Source organism: Lampris incognitus, chromosome 8 (genome assembly GCF_029633865.1).
Source record: "Lampris incognitus isolate fLamInc1 chromosome 8, fLamInc1.hap2, whole genome shotgun sequence".
Classification (NCBI taxonomy): Eukaryota; Metazoa; Chordata; class Actinopteri; order Lampriformes; family Lampridae; genus Lampris; species Lampris incognitus.
Window position 1 is genome coordinate 19385119 of NC_079218.1, and position 24666 is coordinate 19409784.

Consider the following 24666-nt stretch of genomic DNA (forward strand, 5'->3'; position numbering starts at 1 on the left):
ACAAATTAAACCCTGAATACACGTATAACCCAAACTTCACTGCACTGACTATGATGTCCAGTCCATGTAGTCGTTAACTTGCAGTCTAGATTTGACAAGTGAACTGCAGTTTAAGGAAGCTCTTATAATTTTCCAGAAGATAGTCGCACACGAGTAATGGATAATGGCCCATTTAGATGAATTACCTTACAAACGTTTTCATCCAGAAGTCCTTTGATAAAACTGCTCCAGATTAAATTAACCAGATTTAGAAACTAGTGAACAAAGGGACCAAATCAAGGGCTGAATGAACCTCCTGAATGTAGAAGTTTAAAACTACATTAAGAAATATTTCTGATGTTAACATATTAACAGGGAATCAAATGAAAGCCCATATTGTGAAAGAATTGCTAGTACTGCTGATGCCACTGAGAATACCCCCCCAAAAGTCTACAGGTTTCTTCAACATCAGATCGTTTGGTTTTGACGATCGGTCAACGCGCACCTCCCTCCCTGGTTGTTCCTCCTTATCTCACCAGACGCCCCCCCTCATATAAAACCTTGGGTGAGATGCTGACGGCTCATACGTTGAGAACGCGGTCTAGGTCGATGCTAACAGAAAAGTGAGGAAGCAAGTGCGATACAGCTACGTGCTTACACGTCCAGAGGAACAAGAACAACCCTGGCATCACTTCTGAGTCGTCTGCGCGCGCTATCCGGCCGACGAAACAGACAGTGAGCGCGCTCTGTTTGTCGTTATTTGGCCACCGTAGAGGCGGGGGAAAGGGAGGGAAGGGGCGTGGCTTAGCTGTCTTTTGTAATCTATGTAGCGCTCATGTCTGCCATCTAGTGGCCAGAAAATGCTTAATTAAGCTTTAACTTAATTGTTAATCAACTACATTGTTGGGGAATAGGTTTTGTCAGTGACGATCACATAAAACCAGAGGCCAGAGAGTTTTGCCCGTCGCGAGTACAGGATTTTAATTAAAATCAAAGAATGTATTTTAATGCGCATATTTGAAATTTAAACATTTTCAGTGTTGGCGCAGAATAATTTCTTTCAGTAATTAGATTTGCAATTACCCCTAAATCCATGTGGATAATCTGTGTAATATGTTGATTTTATCGCACTCCACTGAATGATACAAAATACATGTATGTGTATATCAATTTCAGAGTTTGAGTTTGTTTAGGTCTCATCGTTTGTGGATTTTATATTGCAGAAGGGCATTTATGGAATTGGGGTTTGGGAAATGACTCGCCTAACTGATGTTGAACTCGTGTAACCTTTTTTTTTAAATTCTACAATAACTGCTCTTATTGCACCTGTATGGCCATTCAGTCAACCTGCTGCATACTAAATACAAGCACATTACATGTATGTGGCAAAATCAAGACAGGATGTTGCCTTACTCTCACCAGTTTTGGAAAGACACTAAGATTCACGCATATTTTCTCATACTATTAACATTTGTTCCCAGAGTTGTGGTCAGCAGATGTACAGCGCAGGAGAGACACATAAATGACAATGGAGCCATGCCCCAATTTAGCAGGGGTGGTGGGTCCTACTCTCAAAAACTGTCCTTTTATTATCCAGCCTTGAAGTTTTTTTGGGGGTTTTTTTTGGTGTCTTTTCTGCTACGTTTTGTTTGTCCATCAGTAATATTAATGAAAAACGGCTGCAGTATGACATTTTCATCAAAGGTGGGGCAATGGTCTCTAGATAAACTGATAAAATGTTCAAGATAACAGGGCCAAGTTGACGTTTAAGGTGAAAACAAAGGTCAGAATTAGGTTTCTACTATAACTTCCTCAAAAATGCTTTGATTCACTTCAAATTGGCACCAAAATGTTCCAACTTTCCGTTCTACAATATATATTCCTATTCATTGCGCTAATGAAAACTTCATTGTTTTTAAGATTGGTAATGGGTTTGTTGTGCCTGGCACAGCTCATGTATATTTTTATGTCATTCTAGTTGGTGAATAATCTTGATGGCCTGTGCATTGGTAGGTGCATTTACACTGACCAGCCGAAACATTAAAATCACTGACAGGTGAAGTGAATAACATTATCCCGTTACATCCCACAAAAGAGCTACTGTAGCTCAAATTGCTGAAAAAGGTATGATAGACAGGTGTCAGAACACACAGTGCATCACAGCTTGCTGTGTATGGGGTTGTGTAGCTGCAGACCGGTCAGAGTGGCCACGATGACCCCTGTCCACCGTCGAAAGTGGCTACTATGGGCATGTAAGCGTCAGAACTGGATCATGGAGCAATGGAAGGTGGTGGCATGGTCTGATGAATCATATTTTCTTTTACATCTTGTGGACGGCCGGGCAGAGGCGGCGCTGGGGGGGGGGGCTTGGAGGGGCTCCCCCCCAAGAAACGCCATAGCACCCCCCCCCGTAGCACCCTCAAGAAATTGTGGAACTTAACACATTTCATTTCATTTCACTCAATAAAATTAATTGTTCCACTGTGACATTATCTGGTCGTCACACAGTCGAACAATTCATTTTATTCAGTGACAAAATGAAATATGTGAACAAGTTACAAAATAAACTAATTTAAATATAAATTAATTGTAAATTGAATTAATTCTTCGACAGATGTCACACAGTCAAACAATTAATTTTATTCAGTGAAAAATTGAAAGCGTGAAGAAGTTCAAAAATACATGAATAAATTCATTCATTCATTTATTAATTTCCCATGCCGCTTATCCTGATGAGGGTCGCGGGGTGCTTGCTGGAGCCTATCCCAGTGCTCACTGGGCGGAAGGCGGAGAAACACCCTGGACAGGTCGCCAGTCCATCGCACACATTAATAAATTAATTTACAATATAGAGTAATTGTAAATTAAATTAATTGAATGAAATTGTTCGACTGTGTGACTATCTGGTCGTCACACGGTCGAACAATTTTATTCAGTAAAAAAAATGTGTGCAAAAATAAACTAATAAATCAATTTACAATATAAATTGTAAATTACATTAACTAAATGAATTGTTCGACTGTGTGACATTGTGGTCATCTATTAATAGGATCAGACTGGTCCTATTAATAGATGACCGATAATGCGTCATTTACGGTACGTTCGCTAGCGCCCCCACGCATTTTAGTGACCGCTCTTAAAATAGCAGGTGTGGTTGGCTAATGGCTTGCTAATTGGTCTAAGGCGCATCCTCACCACAGAAGTCAGTGACCAATGTCGTCCTAAATGGGTAATTTCTTTGTGGATGATCAACCCGCAAGAGTTGATAGCGAGTCTCATGAAACAGGTTCAGCGACTGGAGATCGGCTAGAGCAGGAGGAGACTCCGTTTGACGATGCTACGGCCAATGCTAAAGTGGATGTTAGCCAACATCCACAGGAAGGGCCAAGACGTCCGGTTCTTTAAAGCCTAGTGATCGCAGACGTTTGGGACTCGGCGAAGGAGTTTCAGTAGAAGCTGGTTCGGGCCACATGTCTGGCTGGAATACTGCATCACCAAAGATGCAGGTTTGTGTTTTGCATGCAGGCATTTTTTACGACCAGGTCAGCACAGACTTCATCCGAGTCATCGTTCACCACCACCGGCTTCCAAAACTGGCGAAAAGCTACAGCCAAGTTTAACGCTCAGGACGAAAGTGCGGGGCCCAAATGTTCAATGGCGGCATGGACGGAATTCCAAATGAAGCAGGGCCAGTAACCTGGCATTGTTGGCCATAAACACAAGGAGGACAAAAGATTTGGACAGCGATGAAATCATCGATGCTTTTGCCAACAATCACGGTAACAGATGCATTGTTGTTTTAACTACGAAGACGTCTAATGGTGAGTGACTGTCTTATAATGGCGCTGTATTACTAGGCCAGGTATTGCCACATAACAGTTGTTCTCATGCGTCACCATTATTCCTCATTTATATTCTGTGATTTATTCTCTACTCTATGAGCTGTGCACTCATGCTTATCGGGAGGGAGCCGGCAGCATTGTTTTAAACCTGGAGATGTATGTTATGCCAGGCGTCTAACGGTTAGCTACGGTTTTTGAGATGCTGGAGGGAAATTGCAGTGGCGTTGTGTTATTTCGCGTTTGTACAGTTTTGGATTTGGTCTGGATCGAGGTCTGATACGCTGTTTTTAGACCAACGGCGATGCGTGAGGTTCCTGTCGCTGACCCGCTCTGTGTGCGTTTGTGTTAGTGTGCACGCGTGCTGTTTTGAGCTCGAGTCCGATTCTGTCGTACTTTTGTATTGCTCAGTGTGTGTATTAGCCAGTCTTAACACGTGCGATTGCGTTTGGTCGTGCGTGCGTATACTGGCATGTCCACAGTTCCGTAGCACCCCCCAATTAACAGTCAAGCTACGACTGAGCACCCCCAATAAAAATCCGCTGGCGCCGCCAATGCAGCCGGGTGCGTGTGCGTAGTTTACCCGGGGAAGAGATGGTACCGGGATGCATTATGGGAAGAAGGCAAGCTGGCGGAGGCAGTGTGACGCTCTGGGCAATGTGCTGCAGGGAAACCTTGGGTCCTGGCCTTCATGTGGACGTTACTTTGACACGTGCCACCTACCTAAACGTTGTTGCAGACCAGGTGCACCCCTTCATGGCAACAGTGTTCCCTGATGGCAGTGGCCTCTTTCAGCAGGATAATGTACCCTGCCAACTGCACACATTGTTCAGGAATGGTTTGAGGAACATGACAAAGAGTTCAAGGTGCTGCCTTGGCCTTCAAATTCCCCAGATCTCAATCCGATCGAGCATCTGTGGGATGTGCTGGAAAAACAAGTCTGATCCATGGAGGCCCCGCCTCGCAATTTACAGGATTTAAATCCGCTGCTAACGTCTTGGTGCCAGATACCAGAGGACACCTTCAGAAGCCTTGAGGAGTCCATCTCTCGACAAGTCAGAGCTGTTTTTGGCGGCACCAGGGGGACCTACACAATATTAGGCAGGTGGTTTTAATGTTTTGGCTGATCGGTGTATACTTGCATGTCAGAGTGCACCTATGGAAGTAGAACACCGCCTGTTCACAAACGGGAGAGTTATCAAATCCCTCCCTGGTGGTTCTGTTCAAAACCAAGGAAATAATCTCCCCAGTGGGAATTTACCTTTAAAAATAACTCAATCCCCATGGAAAAGTGTTCTCGTTTGCTAATTATTATTGCATGCGGGCCACAGTTTAAAATTCAGAAGTTGGGTTTTACTGGGTTCACAATGAATTGTATATGTAATTGTGTACCTTACACCGGTGATACTCAAACATGTGCCATTCATGGGTATGCAGGTTTTCCAGCCCAGCGCTCCACTAATTTAGTCCCTCTCTATCTGGTTGAAAATGTGCCATTTACTAAAAATTGGATGCCGTTGTGTTGCGCTGGAATGAAATCCTGCATACACACATCCCTCCACTGCACATGAATGAGTAGCTCTGCCTTACACTTTTTGGGGGAAATTGAAAATATTTAATGAAAAAACATTGGGATCTGTTGAGGGGAAAATGTTTGGAGGCCAACAGGAGGATAAATGTCACTTTTCCTTTTCGCATTCTTATTTTCACAATCTGGTATGCGGCAAAACGAGAATAGTAAGGTCAACATTGTACACAGCAAATACTCTGATCACAGCACGATCCGACTTTTTCATTTTTATTATGTTTGAAAGAACAATGCATAGTGATGCCTTTTAACTTCTCTACAAAGTCATAAGTCCATATTAGAAGTAACAGTCTCAACCACATATCACTGACTGATGTGTTACATTTTGAACTTTATAGATTCTGTCAGGACGGCCACTGTATTTAGGCTGTTTCACATTTACAGCCCCCATCATTATTTTTGCCCCCATTGCTTACATGTTAATGTTCCCTTTTCAGTTTAACTTTCCATAATAGTTCACCGAACGCTGTACCACAAAACCAATAATCAAAATATAAATTGACTTAAATAGTATCTTTCAGCGGTTTATATTTAATCCCAAGCCAATTTAGCATTAGCATGCCGTTTTCTCTGAAAAAGCAGCAAATGCATACCCCCCCCAACACACACACACACTTGTGTTTGGTGTACTGCTTCAGTTAGCGTTTGACTTCTCTCCAAATACAGTATAACTATATAAAGAGCCTGCATCCCCGTTGTCCACCAATGTGTTGTACAAAACAAAAAACGTTTGTAGTACCTCAGTATGTTGCATGCACGTGTGCGTACACACACACACACACACACACACACACACACACTCATTCATTACTTGAGCCAGGGGTTGGATCCAGTAATCCACCCAACGCCCCTCTCCATCTCCCTCCGTCTCTGTCTTGCTTTCTTTTGCCAACATAGTTGTTGCTTTGTGCCTTTTAGATGTTGGTGTATACCAGCTTGCTAATAGGGTGACATTGGAGATACAGATGTTCGTTAGATAGCAGTGGCCGTAACGAGTGTGTTTAGAGTGGATACAGAAGGATGTGCTTCTGTGACACTGCTGTGTACTTTTTGCGCCGTCTTGGGATGTCATTGGCCTCGACTCAGTGAAACAACGGTGAAGGAAGGCGTCCACTTGATAACCACAACGTCAAAACTCACACTCTCACTTTAGTGGTGCTGTGTGCAAGAGGCGCTGGTAGATTTATGACAGCATCAACTTGCATCCAGTAGATTCGAGTTCAGCTTCTCGCATGGGGTTTGATAGCTTAGGAGGCCATGTGTGTGTGTGTGTGTGTGTGTGTGTGTGTGTGTGTGTGTGTGTGTGTGTGTGTGTGTGTGTGTGTTTTAGCAAGTCAGAAAAGGGGCAATAATGTCTCGCAAACAAACTTAAAGAATGGCTTGGGAGCAATGATTCATGGAGGAGAAGAAAGACAACATGCTAGTGCATTATTTTTTTATTTTTTTTTAATTTTGATATACTCTATTGATCACCGTAGGAAAATTATGCTCTACATTTAACCCATCCTAGCTGTGTAGCTAGGAGCAGTGGGCAGCCGCCGTGCAGCACCCGGGGACCAACTCCAGTTTCTCTTGCCATGCCTTGGTCAAGGGCACAGACAGGAGTATTAACTCCAACATGCATGTCTTTTTGATGGTGGGGTAAACCGGAGCACCTGGAGAAAACCCACTGCAGACATGGAGAGAACATGCAAACTCCACACAGAGGATGACCCCCAAGGTTGGACAACCCCGGGGTTTGAACACAGGACCTTCTTGCTGTGAGGCGACAGCACTAACCACTTGGCCACCTTTTAAAGTCTATTTTGGGTTTGATAAAGATATATTTAGCAAGGAACAACAGCAATCAAACTGGAATAAATCCAAGAATTAGCAGGAGCCAACTTGGGAAAGGTGGAAGCAGACAGGGAGAGATGTCAAGTTCTCAAACCGGTACATGTTCTGGCAGTCAAGTGAGAGAAAGGAGATCCTTGCCAATACCACTTGATTCTGTCAATGGTGTATTGGATGAGTACTATAACTTTCCAGGCATAATCGAATGAAATGGAAACGACCGTGGAGCATATACAAAGGAAGGAGCCACAAGGTGTACAACAGCAGTCTCTTAGAAAAAAAGCATGGTCAGTGGAAAAGTGTTGAAAGAGAGACACTTGGCTGGAGCGAGCTGTGGTGTATGGAGGTTTACTGAAATAAGATTTATAATGGGTGATCCTATGCTGTGCTCCCATCTCTCCAAGATTAGTATAGCTACAAAGGACATCAGCGGTGTCTAATAAGTATTAAAGCTGCTTTGGGTTTGGCTACTGTAGCATAAGGCCGGCTTCTGTCTAAATCTTACATTTTTCATGTGAAATCCTCCCATAGTCCTGGAAGCATTGGCCCAATTTTCAAAAAATAATCTTTTGATGAGAAGTCTTCAACCAGATGATGTTTGGCTACAGTGCAAAACAACCTTAATTGTGAATACCTGCATGCCCCACTGTGTCTATGATAGTTTTCTAACGGGAGTGGTGACTGGTTCAAACACAATACAAGGTGAAATATGGGTGTTTTTTGTTACTTCAGATTTATGTGTAATGGCCAATTAACAAATATTTGACATGCAATGACCAATATTTTGCACTCACTTTCTGCTGCCTGAAAAACATTAGCATCACCATTACGAAAATCAGCTGATCCGTAGAATGGTTGCAGCGAATTTCTCTGAAATAAACACTTACAAAAGACAGCAAACAGTTGAGTAACTATTTAATATACCAGCTTGAAAGTGTGCATCATTTCATATGAACTGGAAACCAAGTCAACAGCAGAAAATTACAATGACCTGATGATTTAATCGGGTCAAAAATGATTTCTATTAGGCGTACTTAGGGAAAGCGTTTGTAATTTGCACCCACCACTGTTCGCTGACCGCGGACCTTCATGTGCTGGCGTTATTATCTGACTAAAAGATAAAGGATTCAAAAATTAAAAGCTACAACTTCATTTGGAAAATGAGTAATTCAGGCCAAAACAGAATGTGGTCACAATTTCCCTCCCTCATTTTTTTCTGCTAATGGCAGTATACAAAAGCAGTGGTTTTAAGGAGGTTGTGGATTCTGATTGGGCCTGATGATAGGCAGACTTGAAAGTTGCAGTTATATGCACTAGATGGAACATTTTCCATACACAGAAATACTCTGATCAATACATTTTACTGTCTCAACACTGGGACAAGAAGGCGCCCCCTCCTCAAAAGAAAAAAACAAATACGAGAGTTTCCCACAAGGGTGCATGCAATAGGGAGTGTGAGGGTATGGGACACAGGATTGAAAGATTTAAGGAGAACTGAAAGGTGCTTGGGAAACCTGGTCGATAATTTCAACAGAGACAAAAGGCTAAGGCAGTTTGGCAGAGTATTAATGCAGAGCAAAAAAAGTATGAATGTCAGTGAAATGATGTAACTGTAAAAGCTCACTCAGTCCAAGAGTCTGCAAAGATTGCCTCCTGTCCATGACATGATATCACTATCTCTCTAGATTCTGGCTTTGGCAGACAGGTGCTGTGATGGCCGCAATGTAACAGACAAGCCAAGAGGTGAAAGCTGCCGACAGCCGGGTTTTCACTTTAGTAAAAAGTGCCAGTGGAAAAAAAAAAAACCCAAAAAACAACAACAAAGAAACATTAATAATCCAGGCTATGAAGCACCCAGAAAAATTGGGTCGCTAACCTTTTTTTCAGAAGGGGGCTCTTCTACCTGTTTTTCATTATTGTGAATGAGGACACTGGACGGTTACCGGATGACGTTTTTCAGAGAAAAATCAACACTGGCATTACTGCCATAAGATGAGCTAGGTGCTTCTAAAGATTAACTGGAATTCAGGTTTTGATAAACCACATAAAACAGCCTCAGTTTCCCCATCTCTATATGCAACAGTCATTCTTTTTAAGCATATGCCTGTGGCTGGGACACCTGACTGTGTGGCAGAATTCACCTGCAAGATCTATGCAAAGTCATTAAATACATGCAAAAAGGAAGGGTCATGGTAATAAAGTATTCAATAGGACAAATAGCCCAGAGAGAACAGCAGGTTTTGAAATTGCTGATTTTTTTTTTTTTTGGCAAGCGCAAGCTCTTTCTTTTTAAACTAGCTCATTGGTTTTAAAAACAAAGTGGTCATGTTGGTATCACTTCCAACTCAACTACACTATTGCCTCTAACTTCCATAGTGCCGCAGGTCAGCTGCTTAATATAAATGTCTTTCACAGTACAGAAGCTCTGAATTTTCTTGAAAGATTACACCAATATGCAAATGAAAGTAGGAAAACCCACTTTTATCACTTCCTACGTAAAGACAAAATACTGCTTTTGCAACATTCACTCCAAAAGACCTGTTAAATAAATATAATAAATAAACACTAATTTCACTCAGGACAAAAAAAAACAACAAAAGAACAAATAAATACAGGTAAGCTACAAATTCTAAAAGTGTGTGATTAAAAAAAACCGCTTAGGTGTGAAGACACAACCTCCATAGGAACCTCTCTCGCACAAATCCTCAAGTATAAAGGCTCTCGTACCTCATAAATCATTCCCACAGTGAGACTGCACTTGATGTTGCAATCAACACATACCCATAATTGGCAGCTTCCATGCAGCTCTACTTTCTTCCATCCAAGAGGAGAGAAGGCACATCTGCTTCCAGTGGCGTGCCTTGCCACCATGCTCTATCCAAAGGGACATTTCTTTACAAAGTGGCCTAATTGAATAAATTAAACTATTCTACAAACCACATGTTTGTGTACTGTTCAAGATAAATTTGGAAAGGAATGCCTCCTCTTCTCAAGTGCAATTCATTCTCCTCTCTGTCGGCCAACGTAGCGATGTAGCTTTTCACAGTTGTCCAGCCTCATAGACTCTGCCTTCTGCTTCAGTCGTTCATCTCGGTACAACTGGCCGAGGTTTGCCAAATCAGACTCTGAAAGGCAGAGTAAAATGACCGAGATGAGAAAGTTTATCATAACAGCAACGAACATTTATATATATGCCATTTAACAAAATTTAACCAGCAACTAACCATCTACTGAACTGACGTAACTAGTCTCCGAAATTGTAAGGGATATTTCTGAACACAAACACTGGGAACTGTGTGTGTTTAGACAGATGGGATATGCGAAAAGATAAATTTCAGTTGGCCTTGTGTAAAACCGACAATAAAACGCTCTACCTCTTCTTCTCTATCCTATGTTGCAATTGTGGGTGTTTCATTAGATTGCCCTTACACACAATAGCTTTTTGATCTGAATTGCATTTTGCAATGTTCCTGTCAGTTTTAATACAGTGGTCCCACACTCAGGAGCTTTTCATTATGTCAAACAAAATATAATTGTTTGCACTGTTATTGCAAGGGACCTGGTTGAGCTAGAAAATTGCATACACAGCTAAGCAGGAGTACCGTAAAGTGAATTAGAGAGAGCTCAAGATTGCAGCAGGGCTGGCAGGGAATTCATCCAATACTAAGATACCTGCCCTTTGGTTATAACCATATTCCATCCATATTTTTTTCTGTACCGGTTGGCAAAGTGAGCTGCCTGCTTACTTTGCTGTTTCTCCTTCCAGCAGCTGTTCTGTAGGTAGTCGATGTAGTCACTTTCAATGGTTTTCTCCAGCTCTTCCAACGCAGCTCCGCGGTATTCCTTCTGGAAACTTTTATCCACATAGTAAGGTACACCCATGTGCTGCGTTTCCCTGGACACCACCAGTCCCATTGCCCTGAAAATCAAATACATAGTCAAAGCTACAATCCTAAAGATTTACATGCAAACAAATATTCTTTTTGATACATTTTAAATTGCTGGTGTAACGCAGACAATTTTAGCTAATCTATGACTATTCAAATCATGAGGACTTTTGTAGTTCCTCATTTAAATGGTGACTGACGGGTAGGACTTTTCTGGAAAAAAAATGATATGGCCACACCATTTTACATCTTCATTACAGAAGCAGTGGTTAATTTGTTAAGATTTTACGATGGGGGGTGGGGGTGGGGACAGCCTTCCTTGGTGGTGGGGTTACAGAAACAGGAACTGAACATACTTGGTGAGCACTCCCAGAGAGCAACACTCTATTTCCAGTCAGGAACCCAGTTCATTCCCAAATGACAAGAGCTCTCGAGAGTGTGCTCTCACTCCTTCAGGGTGAATTTACTAATACACCCCAACTGGTTGCACCAGACCACTTGAGGCTATAGCAACAACACTACTTGTGTATTACATCACCAGTGGGTGCAATTACTTCTCTATAAACTCGAGAATACTTAAGTGTATCTTTAATTGTACATTAAATTCTTGTGAACAATGACTGCTGGAGCCTATCCCAGCAGTCATTGGGCGGCAGGTGGGGAGACACCCTAGACAGGCTGCCAGTCCATCACAGGGCCGACAACACACACATATTCACACCTAGGAACAATTTAGTACGGCCGATTCACATGACCTACAAGTTTTTGGACTATGGGAGGAAACTGGAGCACCAGGAGGACTGCAGACATGAGAAAAACATGCAAACTCCACACAGGAGACGACTCAGGATGACCCCCAAGGTTGGACTACCCCGGGGCTCAACCCAGGATCTTCTTGCTGTGAGGCAACCATGCTAACCACTGCGCCCCCGTGCCGCTGTATAACAGAATGTTATACAGTATTTAATTCAAAAGGTGGCCTTTAAAATTACAAATCCCAATTCCAATGAAGTTGGGACGTTGTGTAAAACGTGAATAAAAACAGAATACAATGATTTGCAAATCCTTTTCGACCTATATTCAATTGAATACAAAGAAAAGATATTTAATGTTCAAACTGATAAACTTTATTGTTTTTTACAAATATTCACTCATTTTGAATTTGATGCCTGCAACACATTCCAAAGAAGCTGGGACAGGGGCAACAAAAGACTGGGAAAGTTGAGGAATGCTCAAAAAACACCTGTTTGGAACATTCCACAGGTGAACAGGTTAATTGTAAACAGGTAAGTGTCATGATTGAGTATAAAAGGAGCATCCCTGAAAGGCTCAGTCGTTCAAAGGCAAGGATGGGGCAAGGTTCACCACTTTGTGAACAACTGCGTGAGCAAATAGTCCAACAGTTTAAGAACAACGTTTCTCAATGTACAGTTGCAAGGAATTTAGGGATTTCATCATCTACAGTCCCATAATATCATCAAAAGATTCAGAGAATCCGGAGAAATCTCTGCATGTAAGCGGCAGGGCCAAAAACCAACATTGAATGCCCGTGACCTTCGACCCCTCAGGTGGCACTGCATTAAAAACCGACACCATTCTGTAAAGGATATTACCAAGTGGGTTCAGGTTCAACACTTCGGAAAACAATTGTCAGTTAACACAGTTCGTCGCCACATCTACAAGTGCAAGTTAAAACTCTACCATGCAAAGCGAAAGCCATATATCAACAACACCCAGAAACGCCGCCGGCTTCTCTGGGCCCGAGCTCATCTGAGATGGACTGACGCAAAGTGGAAAAGTGTGCTGTGGTCTGATGAGTCCACATTTCAAAATGTTTTTGGAAATCATGGACGTAGTGTCTTCCGGGCTAAAGAGGAAAAGGACCATCCAGATTGTTATCAGCGCAAAGTTCAAAAGCCAGCATCTGTGATAGTATGGGGGCGTGTTAGTGTACATGGCATGGGTAACTTGTACATCTGTGAAGGCACCATTAATGCTGAAAGGTACATACAGGTTTTGGAGCAACATATGCTGCCATCCAAGCGACGTCTTTTTCAGGGACGTCCCTGCTTATTTCAGCAAGACAATGCCAAGCCACATTCTGCACGTGTTACAACAGCATGTCTTCGTAGTAAAAGAGTCTGGGTAGTAGACTGGCCTGCCTGCAGTCCAGACCTGTCTCCCATTGAAAATGTGTGGCGCATTATGAAGCGTAAAATACGACAACGGAGACCCCGGACTGTTGAGCAACTGAAGTCGTACATCAAGCAAGAATGGGAAAGAATTCCACCTACAAAGCTTCAACAATTAGTGTCCTCAGTTCCCAAACGCTTATTGAGTGTTGTTAAAAGGAAAGGTGACATAACACAGTGGTAAACATGCCCCTGTCCCAGCTTTTTTGGAACGTGTTGCAGGCATCAAATTCAAAATGAGTGAATATTTGCAAAAAACCAATAAAGTTTGTCAGTTTGAACATTAAATATCTTGTCTTTGTAGTGTATTCAATTGAATATAGGTCGAAAAGGATTCGCAAATCATTGTATTCTGTTTTTATTTACGTTTTACACAACGTCCCAACTTCATTGGAACTGGGGTTTGTATTACTGGGGCCAAGTCATAATCGGATGGCAACATTTGTCTTGGGGGTTACGCTTCCATCACAACACATACTTGGCCTACATGCAATACTGAAAATCAAGTACTGCTTTCTCCAGGGGCTCTTTCAAGTTACATGTGCCTCCGTTGCAAATGAACGTTTATGTTTTGCTCATAATGAGGAGTAAATGGGTGGTATTGTGACTTTATTGGACTCAATTTCCCTGCACAACGTCACCCAACATGGCTACGAAATCTCCTGACACTTGAGAATGTGAGAGGATGTTGTCGAATCAAAGTGCAACTCAAACCGGTGAGATGAAAGAGGGAGCAGCTGAAAGCCCGGCCTGATGAGCGTGCCTGGCTCCTCTCCTCGTCTTTTTTCCTCTGCTTGCCCTATCGCTATATTTTTTTTTCCATTCTCCTTTTTGCCCGATAAGAGAGGAGAGAAAAACTGTCACACTGTGATTTTTGCCACCTATTAAAGTATCCGTATACCATTATTGGAATATTATACGTATATAATATTCCAAAGTATTAGAATGAATTCTCTTGGATAGGCTTCAAGAATATATATCCACTACTGACAATCAATTTGGCTTTAAAAATAAACACGGCACAGATTTGTGCATATATGCACTGAAGAAAGTTGTTAGTAAATATAGAAGATGTAACACTACAGTATTTGTGTTTTCTGGATGCATAAAAAGCTTTTGACCGAGTTAATCATGGTACATTTTTGTTAAACTACAAGAGCAAGCGGTCCCCTTTTAGTTGATATGGATCTTGCATTTTTGGTATTCATATTAAACAATGCAAGTTAGATGGGGTAAGAGTATATCTGCACCATTCCCAGTGACCAATGGGGTCCGACAAGGTGGAATACTGCCGCCTTTTCGCTTCAGTGTGTATATGGATGATCTTTCCAAAAAATTAAGAGTGTTAGACTGGCTGTATGGTGGGGGATAGTCGTATTAACCATCTGATGTACGCTGATGACGTAGTCATACTGTCCCATTATAGTGCTGGCTTACAGCAACTGCTCAGAGTCTGCTCAAGTTATGGTGTGCAGCATGACATTAAATTTAACTCTAAAAAGAGTGTTGTCATGATTGATAAAACCAAGGAGGATCAGAAGCAAAATTTTCCCGCATTCTTCTTGGCAGACCAAGCACTAAATGTGGTGAACAAAGTAAGATATCTGGGTCACATCATCAGAAATGATCTATGCGATGACGATGATGTGCAACGCCAGTGTTGCAAGCTGTATGCACAAGCCAATATGCTGGCACGCAAATTTCATGTGTACAGATGATGTTAAAACTGCTCTTTTTAGGGCCTACTGTACTCCACTCTATACAGCCCACTTATGGTGCAATTATAGCAAAGCAAAAATGAAAAAGCTGCAGGTAGCATATAATAATGCATTCAGAATCTTGCTCAAGCTTCCGAGACAGACAAGTTCAAGTCATATGTTTGTGACTAGTAATGTTCCCACTTTTAATGCTGTGTTGAGGAATTTTATGTACAAATTTATGTGTCGATTAATTGATTCTAAGAATGTAATTACAATGCTTTTAACTGAGCCTACACAAAATGACACAAGGTACTCCTCTGGTTTCTGGAAACATTGGAACAAATGTCTGTATAGGTTTTAATCATTGTGGACTGCTGTTTTTGTCTGTATTTTTGTGTTGTCCTGTGCTGTATTTCTTTGTTGTTGTTTTTAATATGGACCTACCTATGTGTCTGAATAAAGTAAGATTTGATTGATTGATTGATATACAGCGAAGCTTCCCTACTTTGCGCCAGTGAATGTGGCAGGTTTATCTATCCATCCATTATCCAAACCACTTATCCTGCTCTCAGGGTCGCAGGGATGCTGGAGCCTATCCCAGCTGTCATTTGGTGGCAGACGGGGAGACACCCTGGACATGCCGCCAGACCATCACAGGGTCGACACACACACACACATTCACACCTAGGGACAATTTAGTACGGCCGATTCACCTGACCTGCATGTCTTTGGACTGTGGGAGGAAACCGGAGCACCCAGAGGAAACCCACGCAGACACAAGGAAGAAAATGAATGTGGCAGGTAAAGAAATATATATATATATATATATATATAAATCACAAAACATTGCTCCCAATTTGAACCATAGCCAGGGAAAGACCGCCACTGCCAGTCAGGCCAAAGGATGCATTCCCCTTTACGGCAGAAGCCTTCACTGTCATCTGCTTTCAAGGGTCACCTATCCTCCTCCCTTTGTAGCCCTTTCTCCTTTCTCTCCCCCGATTTTTGTTTCTAAAGAATTCTGCTACTTGCAGCTTCATTACAATCACAAAGTTGCTGTGTTTGTTTTTCAGCAAAGATATTTTTTGAAAGATTATGTCAAAGTAACCACTGCATGCCGCATATAGGTGGGTGAGATTAGCAAAGGTTAATCTGTCAAGCTCCTGAACTTTGCAGACCACACCACTGTCATCGGATTCATCTCTGAGGGTGATGAGTCTGCTTACAGATGGCTTCCCAGTGCAGCCAGAACAACCTGGAGCTAAACTCCCTGAAGACAGTGGAAATGGTGGGGGACTTCAGGAGGAGCCCAGCCCAGCCTAGGTTTGGCAAACTCACGGTTTGTAGAAGAGACTGTAGGGCGGATTGGTGGCCATCATTTGAGTGAACACTGATATGAGTATCAGCACCAACACAGGAAGAAGCTGCAGGAGAGCTGTAAAGGTGTTCTGTGGAAATAAAATTAGAACAGATTAGCAAAACACACAATATAGTAGCTGTACTGGTGAAAAACCAATCAAGACATAAAAATGGTAAGAAATCAATGGAGAGCTTCCATTGATTCCAACTACTTCATTTCTGACTCCTCAGCAGAGCTCCTGGGTATGTGTGAAATTCTCCATCCAGCTTGCTAGTTTGAAATTCAACCCTATTGTAAATCACTGTAGGGTGACTCATGAGATATATGCTCATGGCCAGTGAGTAACTCACCTGACTGCGATTTTCCTCCGCCTCTTCCTCACGTCTCTCGAAAGTACGCCGACGACGAGGCTGGTAGAATTGAGAGTAAGAAGCTCCTCGGTTGGTGTATACATGGATGTTGCCTATTGAGAAACATTTTGCAGTTCCATAATATATATGTGACAGGTAAGATAGATAGCTGCTACAAGTTACATTGCGCTACTGTGCCCCTCCAACCAACCAACCAATCAAGCACACCGACTTACTTACCCGTTGGAAACCTTCCTCCAAAGAAAATGTTGAACAGCTCTTCAGGAGAGATGTCAGCCTCAAAGTCTCTGTTGAAGCTCCGATAGTGTCCGTGGTGACTTTGGGTGGAGTGCTGATGGGTTGGAGGTTGCTCCCCAAACTGATCATACTGCTGTCGCTTCTCAGGGTTGCTCAGCACTGCATAAGCATTGCCTATTGCTGTGGGGAGAAGTGGGAAAATTGTTTTAAATGATGTACATGACATTAAAATAAACCAGTCTGCCCCAAGGGAGCAGCTTGTGTCGACTAAGGCCATGCAGACTGTAACACTCTAGGTCAGGCATACTTTGTACTTAACTTCTCCACTTTGAAACAAGATTGTTTCTCTTGTTTGTGGTGCATCTACCTTTTAGCAACACCTTTTAATAACTGGTATTACAGGCTTTTGACACTAGCAGAGGTCATTGCCAGTCCTAATTTTGTGCTGCAAATTCTCCGCTATGTAGTTGAATAATAAAGTTTGGAATAATTTCCATTGTGTAACACTAACTAATTCAAGGTTATTTGGTAACCTGATATTTGCAAGCAGTTTTTCGTTTACATTATCGATGAAAATGAGATACACTTTAGGTTTGTTATTGTGCACATTCATTTATCTATCCTGGTCACCAAGTGTTTGCTCTAGATCAATAATATGTATTTCAGTTTTGTAGTGACAGTCTATCGAAAACGGATGTGCAAGATCTGTCTGAAAAATTAAAAGAAGCTGAATGTATCCTTAAAAAATGCATTACTCTTCAGTGCATTAACAGTCCCTTGATATAACTGCCGATTTATTTTATTTCTGTTAAAACACTTAGTAAATCCCCATTTTGCTCAAATCTCAATATTCTTCAATTTTGAGGCATAACAAATCTTGCAAAGCCACACAATAGTTATCCTCCAAATCAAGCCATATATATTTCATCTGTAAAACAGCAACATTCTATTTACTTCTGAATTAAGAATAAAATTTAACTTAATATAAAGATACTATCGAGTAACACATGACAACAAAATGTTGAAATACAGAAACTTTTGATACAGTACTGGCATTATTGACGGTAAATTGTCTATTTGCCAATGTGTTTTGTTGAAAATAAACAATGCATGTGTTCAATCAATCAATCAATCAAGTTGCATTTTTTTAATAGCGCTTTTCTAGCTGCAACAGCTACTCAAAGCGCTTTACAATTAATTCTGTTCTGATCATTGTGCTCCAAACATGTACCTTTGAATGCATCTGTAGCCCCTGGAGCAAAGTTCTTGTCAGGGTGGAACTTCAGTGCCAACTTCCTGTATGCCTTCTTTAGATCCTCATCACTGGCCTTTTTGTGAACACCAAGGATCTCGTAAAAGTCCTTGCAATTCTTTATCCTGCAAGGTCACGGTACGATTAAAACAAACCCAAAGTTCCAAGATTAACAACTTAGTAATTCTGTAAAAACCATTATGAGGTAATTAAGAGTTCAAGCGAGCATTTATACTCAAAGACAATAACAAGCATGGTTTGATACTGAGTGGCGGTCAACACTGCAGTTCTGAATGGTACCAGAAAAAACACACAGGTCAGAGGTAGGAAAGTCAGCACACACCTTAGAACACCCAACCGTTGCTCATCTGTATAGCTCTTCTTTTCCTCAGCATTCGAACCCCTTCCTTCAGCCTTCTTTTCAAAATCTTCATCTCGCCAGCCACTTGGGGGAGGTACATGATTTGCTTCTGGAGCAGCAGTGCTCCCATTCCTCACTATAGCATCAATCAGCACTTCAGGGAGGAAAAAAATGGGTTTAAGTCACCTGGAAATTCAGGAATAATTGAATGACTGCTAAGGAAAGAATATGAATAGTATTTTTTTGCCCTGGCTTTATGGAGGGCTATCAGTATATTTTTAATTCTTGGTAGAAAATGAACAATTTCACTCGTAACCAGTCTAGATTTATGTTAAACCAACTAATAAACTGGTCAAAAAATTGATAGAAAGCAAAATTGATGAATATTTACTGTATTTCTATTGGGTATACCAGACACTTCAAACACGCCACAACTCAGATGATAGTTAAATCTGTACTATTTTTTTTATTTAGCATACGCTCAGGGAACTTTAAAGTCGAATCTGTGATGTGAGGAATTAGTGACCTCTATGCAATTGTGTCCTACCGTTTTGTTTTTGGTTTGTTGTGTGGGTTGGATGGGGAGAAGGGAGGGGTCTTGATATTCTGTGAAGGAGTGTGAGCTATGAGGGACAAAGTTTCTGTTGTGGCAGCGTCACAAAAGTCCCGAAGTTTCGGATGAATTCACACCATAACATAACGGCAAACCTTTGGCACAGCGCAAATCAGTGAATGGAAAGAGGCAATATGGCACAACATGCTGCTGTTTTGCCCCAAGATAGGCATAACATCATGTATCAATCTATTCTTATACATCTCAAAGTGAACTTATGGAACTAAACAGGAGTCCCTTGGTCCCTAACTGAATTTGAGAGGGAGCTGTGCCAATTGGTTTGTTGCAAGCAAAATTGTTGCTCTAGCTGAACATTTTTCAACTCAAGTGGGCAACCATTTTCCCTATTTCACATATGTTGGATCAAAACAGCGGCTCACTGCATCACATTGTTTCTTTACATTCACTTTTGATTAATTCACACAGTGCCAAAGTTTGGCTTAGGCACGCCCGCGATTGCATTCGCCCTCAAATTAATATAGACTTTGCTTTCGAAAGAGGGAAAACTCTAAAATTGGAAAAAGGATTCAACATTGATGCCTGTTTTGCAACAGTTTTACTCTGCATGTAAATCCTCTTTTGTAATTGTCAGTGAGTGTGTTGTTGCATGTGTCCGTAAGTGGTAAATTGGGGATGGGATGGGTGTAGCGCCACCCCACAGCTGCCCACCACAACAGTAATTCACAGCAAAATTAAAAAAAAAAAAAGCACAGGTTGTCAATTCCCGACATTACAGATTCTACTTTTTATGAATTATCATATCGTAGCAAAGTACTGTGCTCATAGGCAGCCTTAAGCATCTGGGGCCCCGTTTCAAGAGCTAATGTGGGGCCCTACCCCCCCCCCCCACACACACACACACACACACCCACACACACGCACGCACACAAAGAAAGAAAAGGAAAAAGCAGCGATTCATCAATAACGGTATATTTTCGGACTTGAACTTTCAGCATCATAGTCAGCTCAGCGTAGAAATAATCCAAACCATTCCCTTCATTAAAAACTAAAACGCTGCCCATTTTTGCTTTGGAATGATGAGAAGCCTCGCCCTTCTCGACAACTACTAATCTGCGTTGAACAGCACTATGTGTTCAATGCAGATTAGTAGTTCAGATTATCAACTCAGATGTCAGCCAAGTGCCAACTAGTGGTGATTCTCATGTGTCATCTTGAATGAAGTAAACACAGCTCGCCTCGCCGAGGACCGGAGCATGCATGCACTTGTGCTGCTCGAGGCGAAACACAATTATGCCGCCCCTCTATTTGCAATGCACTATACCAGCAACACCACACAAAGGCCAATATGCCATGCACATGAAGCAAAAACCAGAAACAACACATAAAGGCCAATATGCCATACACATAATGCAAACAGTCTAGTGCAACGCTAGTGTGCTCAAAGTATCAACTATATTAAAGTGGGTCTTAATGCATGCTCAATAATCCAGGTAAGGAAATCCCAGAGAGGTGAATCAGTTCATCACACAACGTTTAGAGGGAGAAACGTTTCATCACTCATCTAAGTGACTTCGTCAGTCTCAGCTCACAGCAGTATCCCCAGCATTATAAACAGCACAGTAGCATAAGGACCGAAACCAACAATTGGTTTCATATGCAAATCGCCGTGACTATTAATTAGTGTCATTATGGCCATCTGTGAACTGAGGAGGGGGGTTAAGAGTACATCTGTCGCCATCTTCAGATGCTCTGATTGCAACTATACCCCTAGCCTCTAATAGTACACATGGCAATTGTAACTCTAATTAATGGTTAAGGCAATTTGCATATGCAACCGACTGCAGGTATCCCCAACAGCACAGTTACATAATGACCGAAACCGGCACAGTTGCCTCACAACCGAAACCAGCGATTGGTTTCATATGCAAATTGCCATGAACATTAAGTAGAGTTAAAATGGCCACGTGTACTATTCACAGAGGATTGGGGAATAGTTGTAATCACAGCAACCACCCGCCCAGTTCAGGAATGGTTGTTCCCTCTTCACACAGATGGCCTCTTGACTCCACGTTCAAACCAGCATTCCTCCCTATCAAGGATGGGAGCATCCTCATCCTTGAAAGAGTGGCCACTGGCCTGTAGATGGGTGTAGACCGTGGAGTCCTGGCCTGACGAGGTAGTAGCTCTTCTGTGCTGTGCTATTCTCTTCACCAGAGTCTATTTGGTTTCCCCAATGTACAATTCATGGCAATCCTCCTGGCACTTAACAGCATACACTATTATTGTTCTGGTTGTCTAATTAATGGTCACTGCAATTTGCATTTGACACTGATCGTTGGTTTCGGTTGTGACACAACTGTGCCGGTTTTGGTCATTATGCAACTGTGCTGTTTACAAGGTTGGGGATACCTGCAGTCAGCTGAGACTGACCGGGGTCACTTGGATGAGTGATGAAACGTTTCTCCCACTAAACGTTGTGCCCAGATGAACTGATTCAACTTTCTGGTATTTTATTACCTGGGTTGTTGAGCATGCATCAAGATATAATAAAAGAGAAAAAAAACTTATTATTTTTGATTCACAAATGTTTGGGCCCGCTTTTGCCAATTGATAAAGCAAATAAAATTAAGCATGCTGCCTGTGTGGGCATAGATGTACCTGCATGACATCATTATGTTTTGCATCTATTTAACGACTTTCCAACTATAATACTGTATGAGGTTTTATTATGCCACCAACATGAACTCAATGGCAGTACAACCAAAGTCGGGGTTTTGGGGAACTTGGAGCTTATCAAATCTGGATATATGATCAACTCGGATCCTGTTCCAAAGCAGAACCTGCTATCAAACCCCAACCCTACTTACCATGCATCCCTTTACAGCTGCAACTGCAACATGCCACACTATTAAAACACACATAGATGATGATGAAGAATGCTGGAAGCCATTGGTGAAAACTGACATGTGCAGCCTATTGTCCACCCTGAGTTTTTCCACTGTGTCTCTTTGTATATTATACTTGATCATGTCTGCTCAAATTAGACTATGGCATGTACCTGATATCTAATGAGATGTCAACACAAAAACATCGGAAAAAGACGACTATGATCATTTTTACTGATGGATTTCTATGGCTTTTGCATTCATTTAAAATCTTAATCTACATTGTCATCAATTTATCTTGTGCTATTCCATAAAACTAGGTACAGGGCTTAGCTAGTTCAGTATCCCTTACACTTGACATAACCAGGCCTGACCATAATAATCAAACTGGGCCTGGGTAGGTTCACATATATACGTAGATCGATTAGATAAATGGCATCAAGAATGACATTGAGCAGAGTAAAATATGAAGTGTCTCAGGTTTACAATGTCAGCGCTGGCAAAGCGTCTTTGTGACACATTACAAGCTTGGACCGAAGTCGGAACATAACGCTTCCACGGTGCTGTGCAAAGCAAAGACGGTACCTCGATTTCAGCCAGAAATAAGTCGCGTCTAAAGATAACTAGCTAGAGCATTCATTCTCTTTTGAGTGAAAATAGCGCCTCTTCGCTATGCCCATGATAACCACCGGGGGGGGGGGGAGAGAAGCAAAATTGACGTTTTCCCCTTCTTAATGTTCGGGTTAGGTTTGCTAGCCAACGTTAGCCAGGCTGCAATTACACAATTTAGCGTCAGCAAATTTCTTCTTCTTTTTTACCTCTGGCCCGGGTGCTAGGAAAGATCTTCTGGGCTTCGTAGAGCAGCTCAAGCGCCTTTTCTTTCCGTCCCGACCGCAAACACAGCTTTGCCTTCTCTATCAATCGGTCCGACTCGTCTTTGTCCATTTTTGTCCGAGGGGTGTTTGTTCTGTCGATCCAAAAGGCCGGCTACCGGAGTGTGCCTCGGTCATATGGTACTTGCTAGGTGGGCAGTCGGCTCCGTTTACAGCTGAGCGCGATGGAGAGAGACAGCTGGGTTCGGGTGTTAGCCCGTAATCGCTCCAAATCTCCGCTCGCTATCGGGTCAGCCTGCGGTGGCGTTTGTTATTGGACTGCAAAAACACTTGCGGACGGGCCATTTCTTTTAACCCCGGGTAAAAAAACCAAAATCTCCGCAGACAAAATGGATGGTATCTCTAAGCCCCCAATACGATGTCGTTCACGGGCCAATTAGCCGTGATACCCCGAAAGGGTACAAAACAAAGTGACGCCACATCCGGTGCAAGCGTAGTAAGTTTCCCCCAGTTTTATAAACAGCCAACGTGGTCACTGTTTCAGTGCCAGGCGTCAGTAGAGTTTTCGTTTTACAGCAATGTGGAGGTGAAGTGTTCCTGACTGAGATGCACCTTTTAGGTATAAACATGTGTAGTAATAGCGTCCATGATAGGTGAAGTGTTGCCCAAGGGGCAACCCGGTCGACATGGCAGTTTATTCCTCTCAGCATTCAGCGTTCTATCGATTTTGACCAGCTCCCCTATGCTGTTGGCTGAAATATACCTCCAGATCGTGACACAACCACCGTTGTACTTAATGGGAAGCTGCTGATAGACTACAGAAAGGCATCAAACTCTTTTGTGTGAATCAACAATGTCAAATTTGGACTCATCTCGCCATAGGACTTAACACTACTGGTTGGCTATTACGGTCTTTTGCATACTGCAGTCCAGTTTGTTGCCTTTCCGCAAATAATGGTTCTTAGCTACAGACAAAATTTAGCTTGGTAAAACATTAATCATTATACATATTGCTGTGTCCACTGTCCTTTAATGTCCAACTTCCAAATTATAACGTTTTGATGAGTGAAACGAATTCTGCACTTAAGGCATTAACTCATGGCATTAGGGCCACTTTACAAGTATATAAGACAACAGTATGAGTGACGAGTGACAAACGTCTCAAACTGGAGAAAATATTTAGTGGGAAAAAGCACAAGCTTATAACCTGAGCCATGCATTCCAGTGTTTCTCAACCCAGTCCTCAAGGAACCCCTATCCTGCATATTTTCTTTGCAACCCTGAATAGGTACCTGTTTGTAGTTATTCAACCAATCAGCAATGAATTTTGTCAGATGTTGCACACCTTGCATAATTAAGTGCTGCGAGATGATTGGTCGAGTAAGTACAAGCAGGGCTACCTATGCATGGGTTATAATGAAAATCTGCAGGATAGCGGTTCCTTGAGGACTGGGTTGAGAAACACTGCATTAGACAGTCTCAAGAAAATTGAAATGGGGTGAATGTGAAATAAACCATAGAGACGCCTAATAAAACGTGTTTGATTAGGATTTCCCTTAATGTCAGAGTGCATGAGTTGTGCAACAAGATTTATTCTACAAAAACAAAGCAGCACACTTATATTGTTAATCATGTGACATGAATGTTGCACCTATATCTTTGAACATGCGTTTTGTATATATATATAACCCAAAGAGTCAAGTAAATTCTTTATGAGACAGTACAAGCCTGTTCATGCCATAAGCAACCATCAGCTCTCAATAAAGCTATCTGGA

General features: G+C 42.0%; 1 protein-coding gene across 2 annotated transcripts; it reads right to left on the bottom strand.

The window, feature by feature from the left end:
- Window positions 1–6835: 6835 nt before the first annotated feature.
- Window positions 6836–23339, bottom strand: dnajc18 (DnaJ (Hsp40) homolog, subfamily C, member 18). 2 transcript variants are annotated; one of them, XM_056284702.1, is made up of 8 exons: window positions 22877–23339; window positions 18582–18753; window positions 18218–18363; window positions 16969–17166; window positions 16729–16841; window positions 16357–16466; window positions 10986–11158; window positions 6836–10364 (listed from the first exon to the last, which is right to left on the bottom strand). In XM_056284702.1, exons 1-8 carry the CDS (start codon window positions 23001–23003, stop codon window positions 10240–10242), a joined length of 1164 nt encoding a protein of 387 aa, XP_056140677.1. In that variant the 5' UTR covers window positions 23004–23339; the 3' UTR covers window positions 6836–10239. The 2 variants fall into 2 exon arrangements, with proteins under 2 accessions (XP_056140677.1, XP_056140678.1); XM_056284703.1 differs by lacking the exon at window positions 22877–23339 and adding an exon at window positions 22041–22065.
- Between the last annotated feature and the right edge of the window lie 1327 nt (window positions 23340–24666).

Coding starts and splice junctions, on each gene's coding strand:
- dnajc18 (XM_056284702.1), bottom strand. CDS start 23,003: ATGGACAAAGACGAGTCGGACCGATTGATAGAGAAGGCAAAGCTGTGT. Junction 18,364..18,581: donor CAACGGTTGGGTGTTCTAAG/GTGTGTGCTGAC, acceptor GTGACCTTGCAG/GATAAAGAATTGCAAGGACT. Junction 10,365..10,985: donor CTGGAAGGAGAAACAGCAAA/GTAAGCAGGCAG, acceptor TCTGCCTTTCAG/AGTCTGATTTGGCAAACCTC.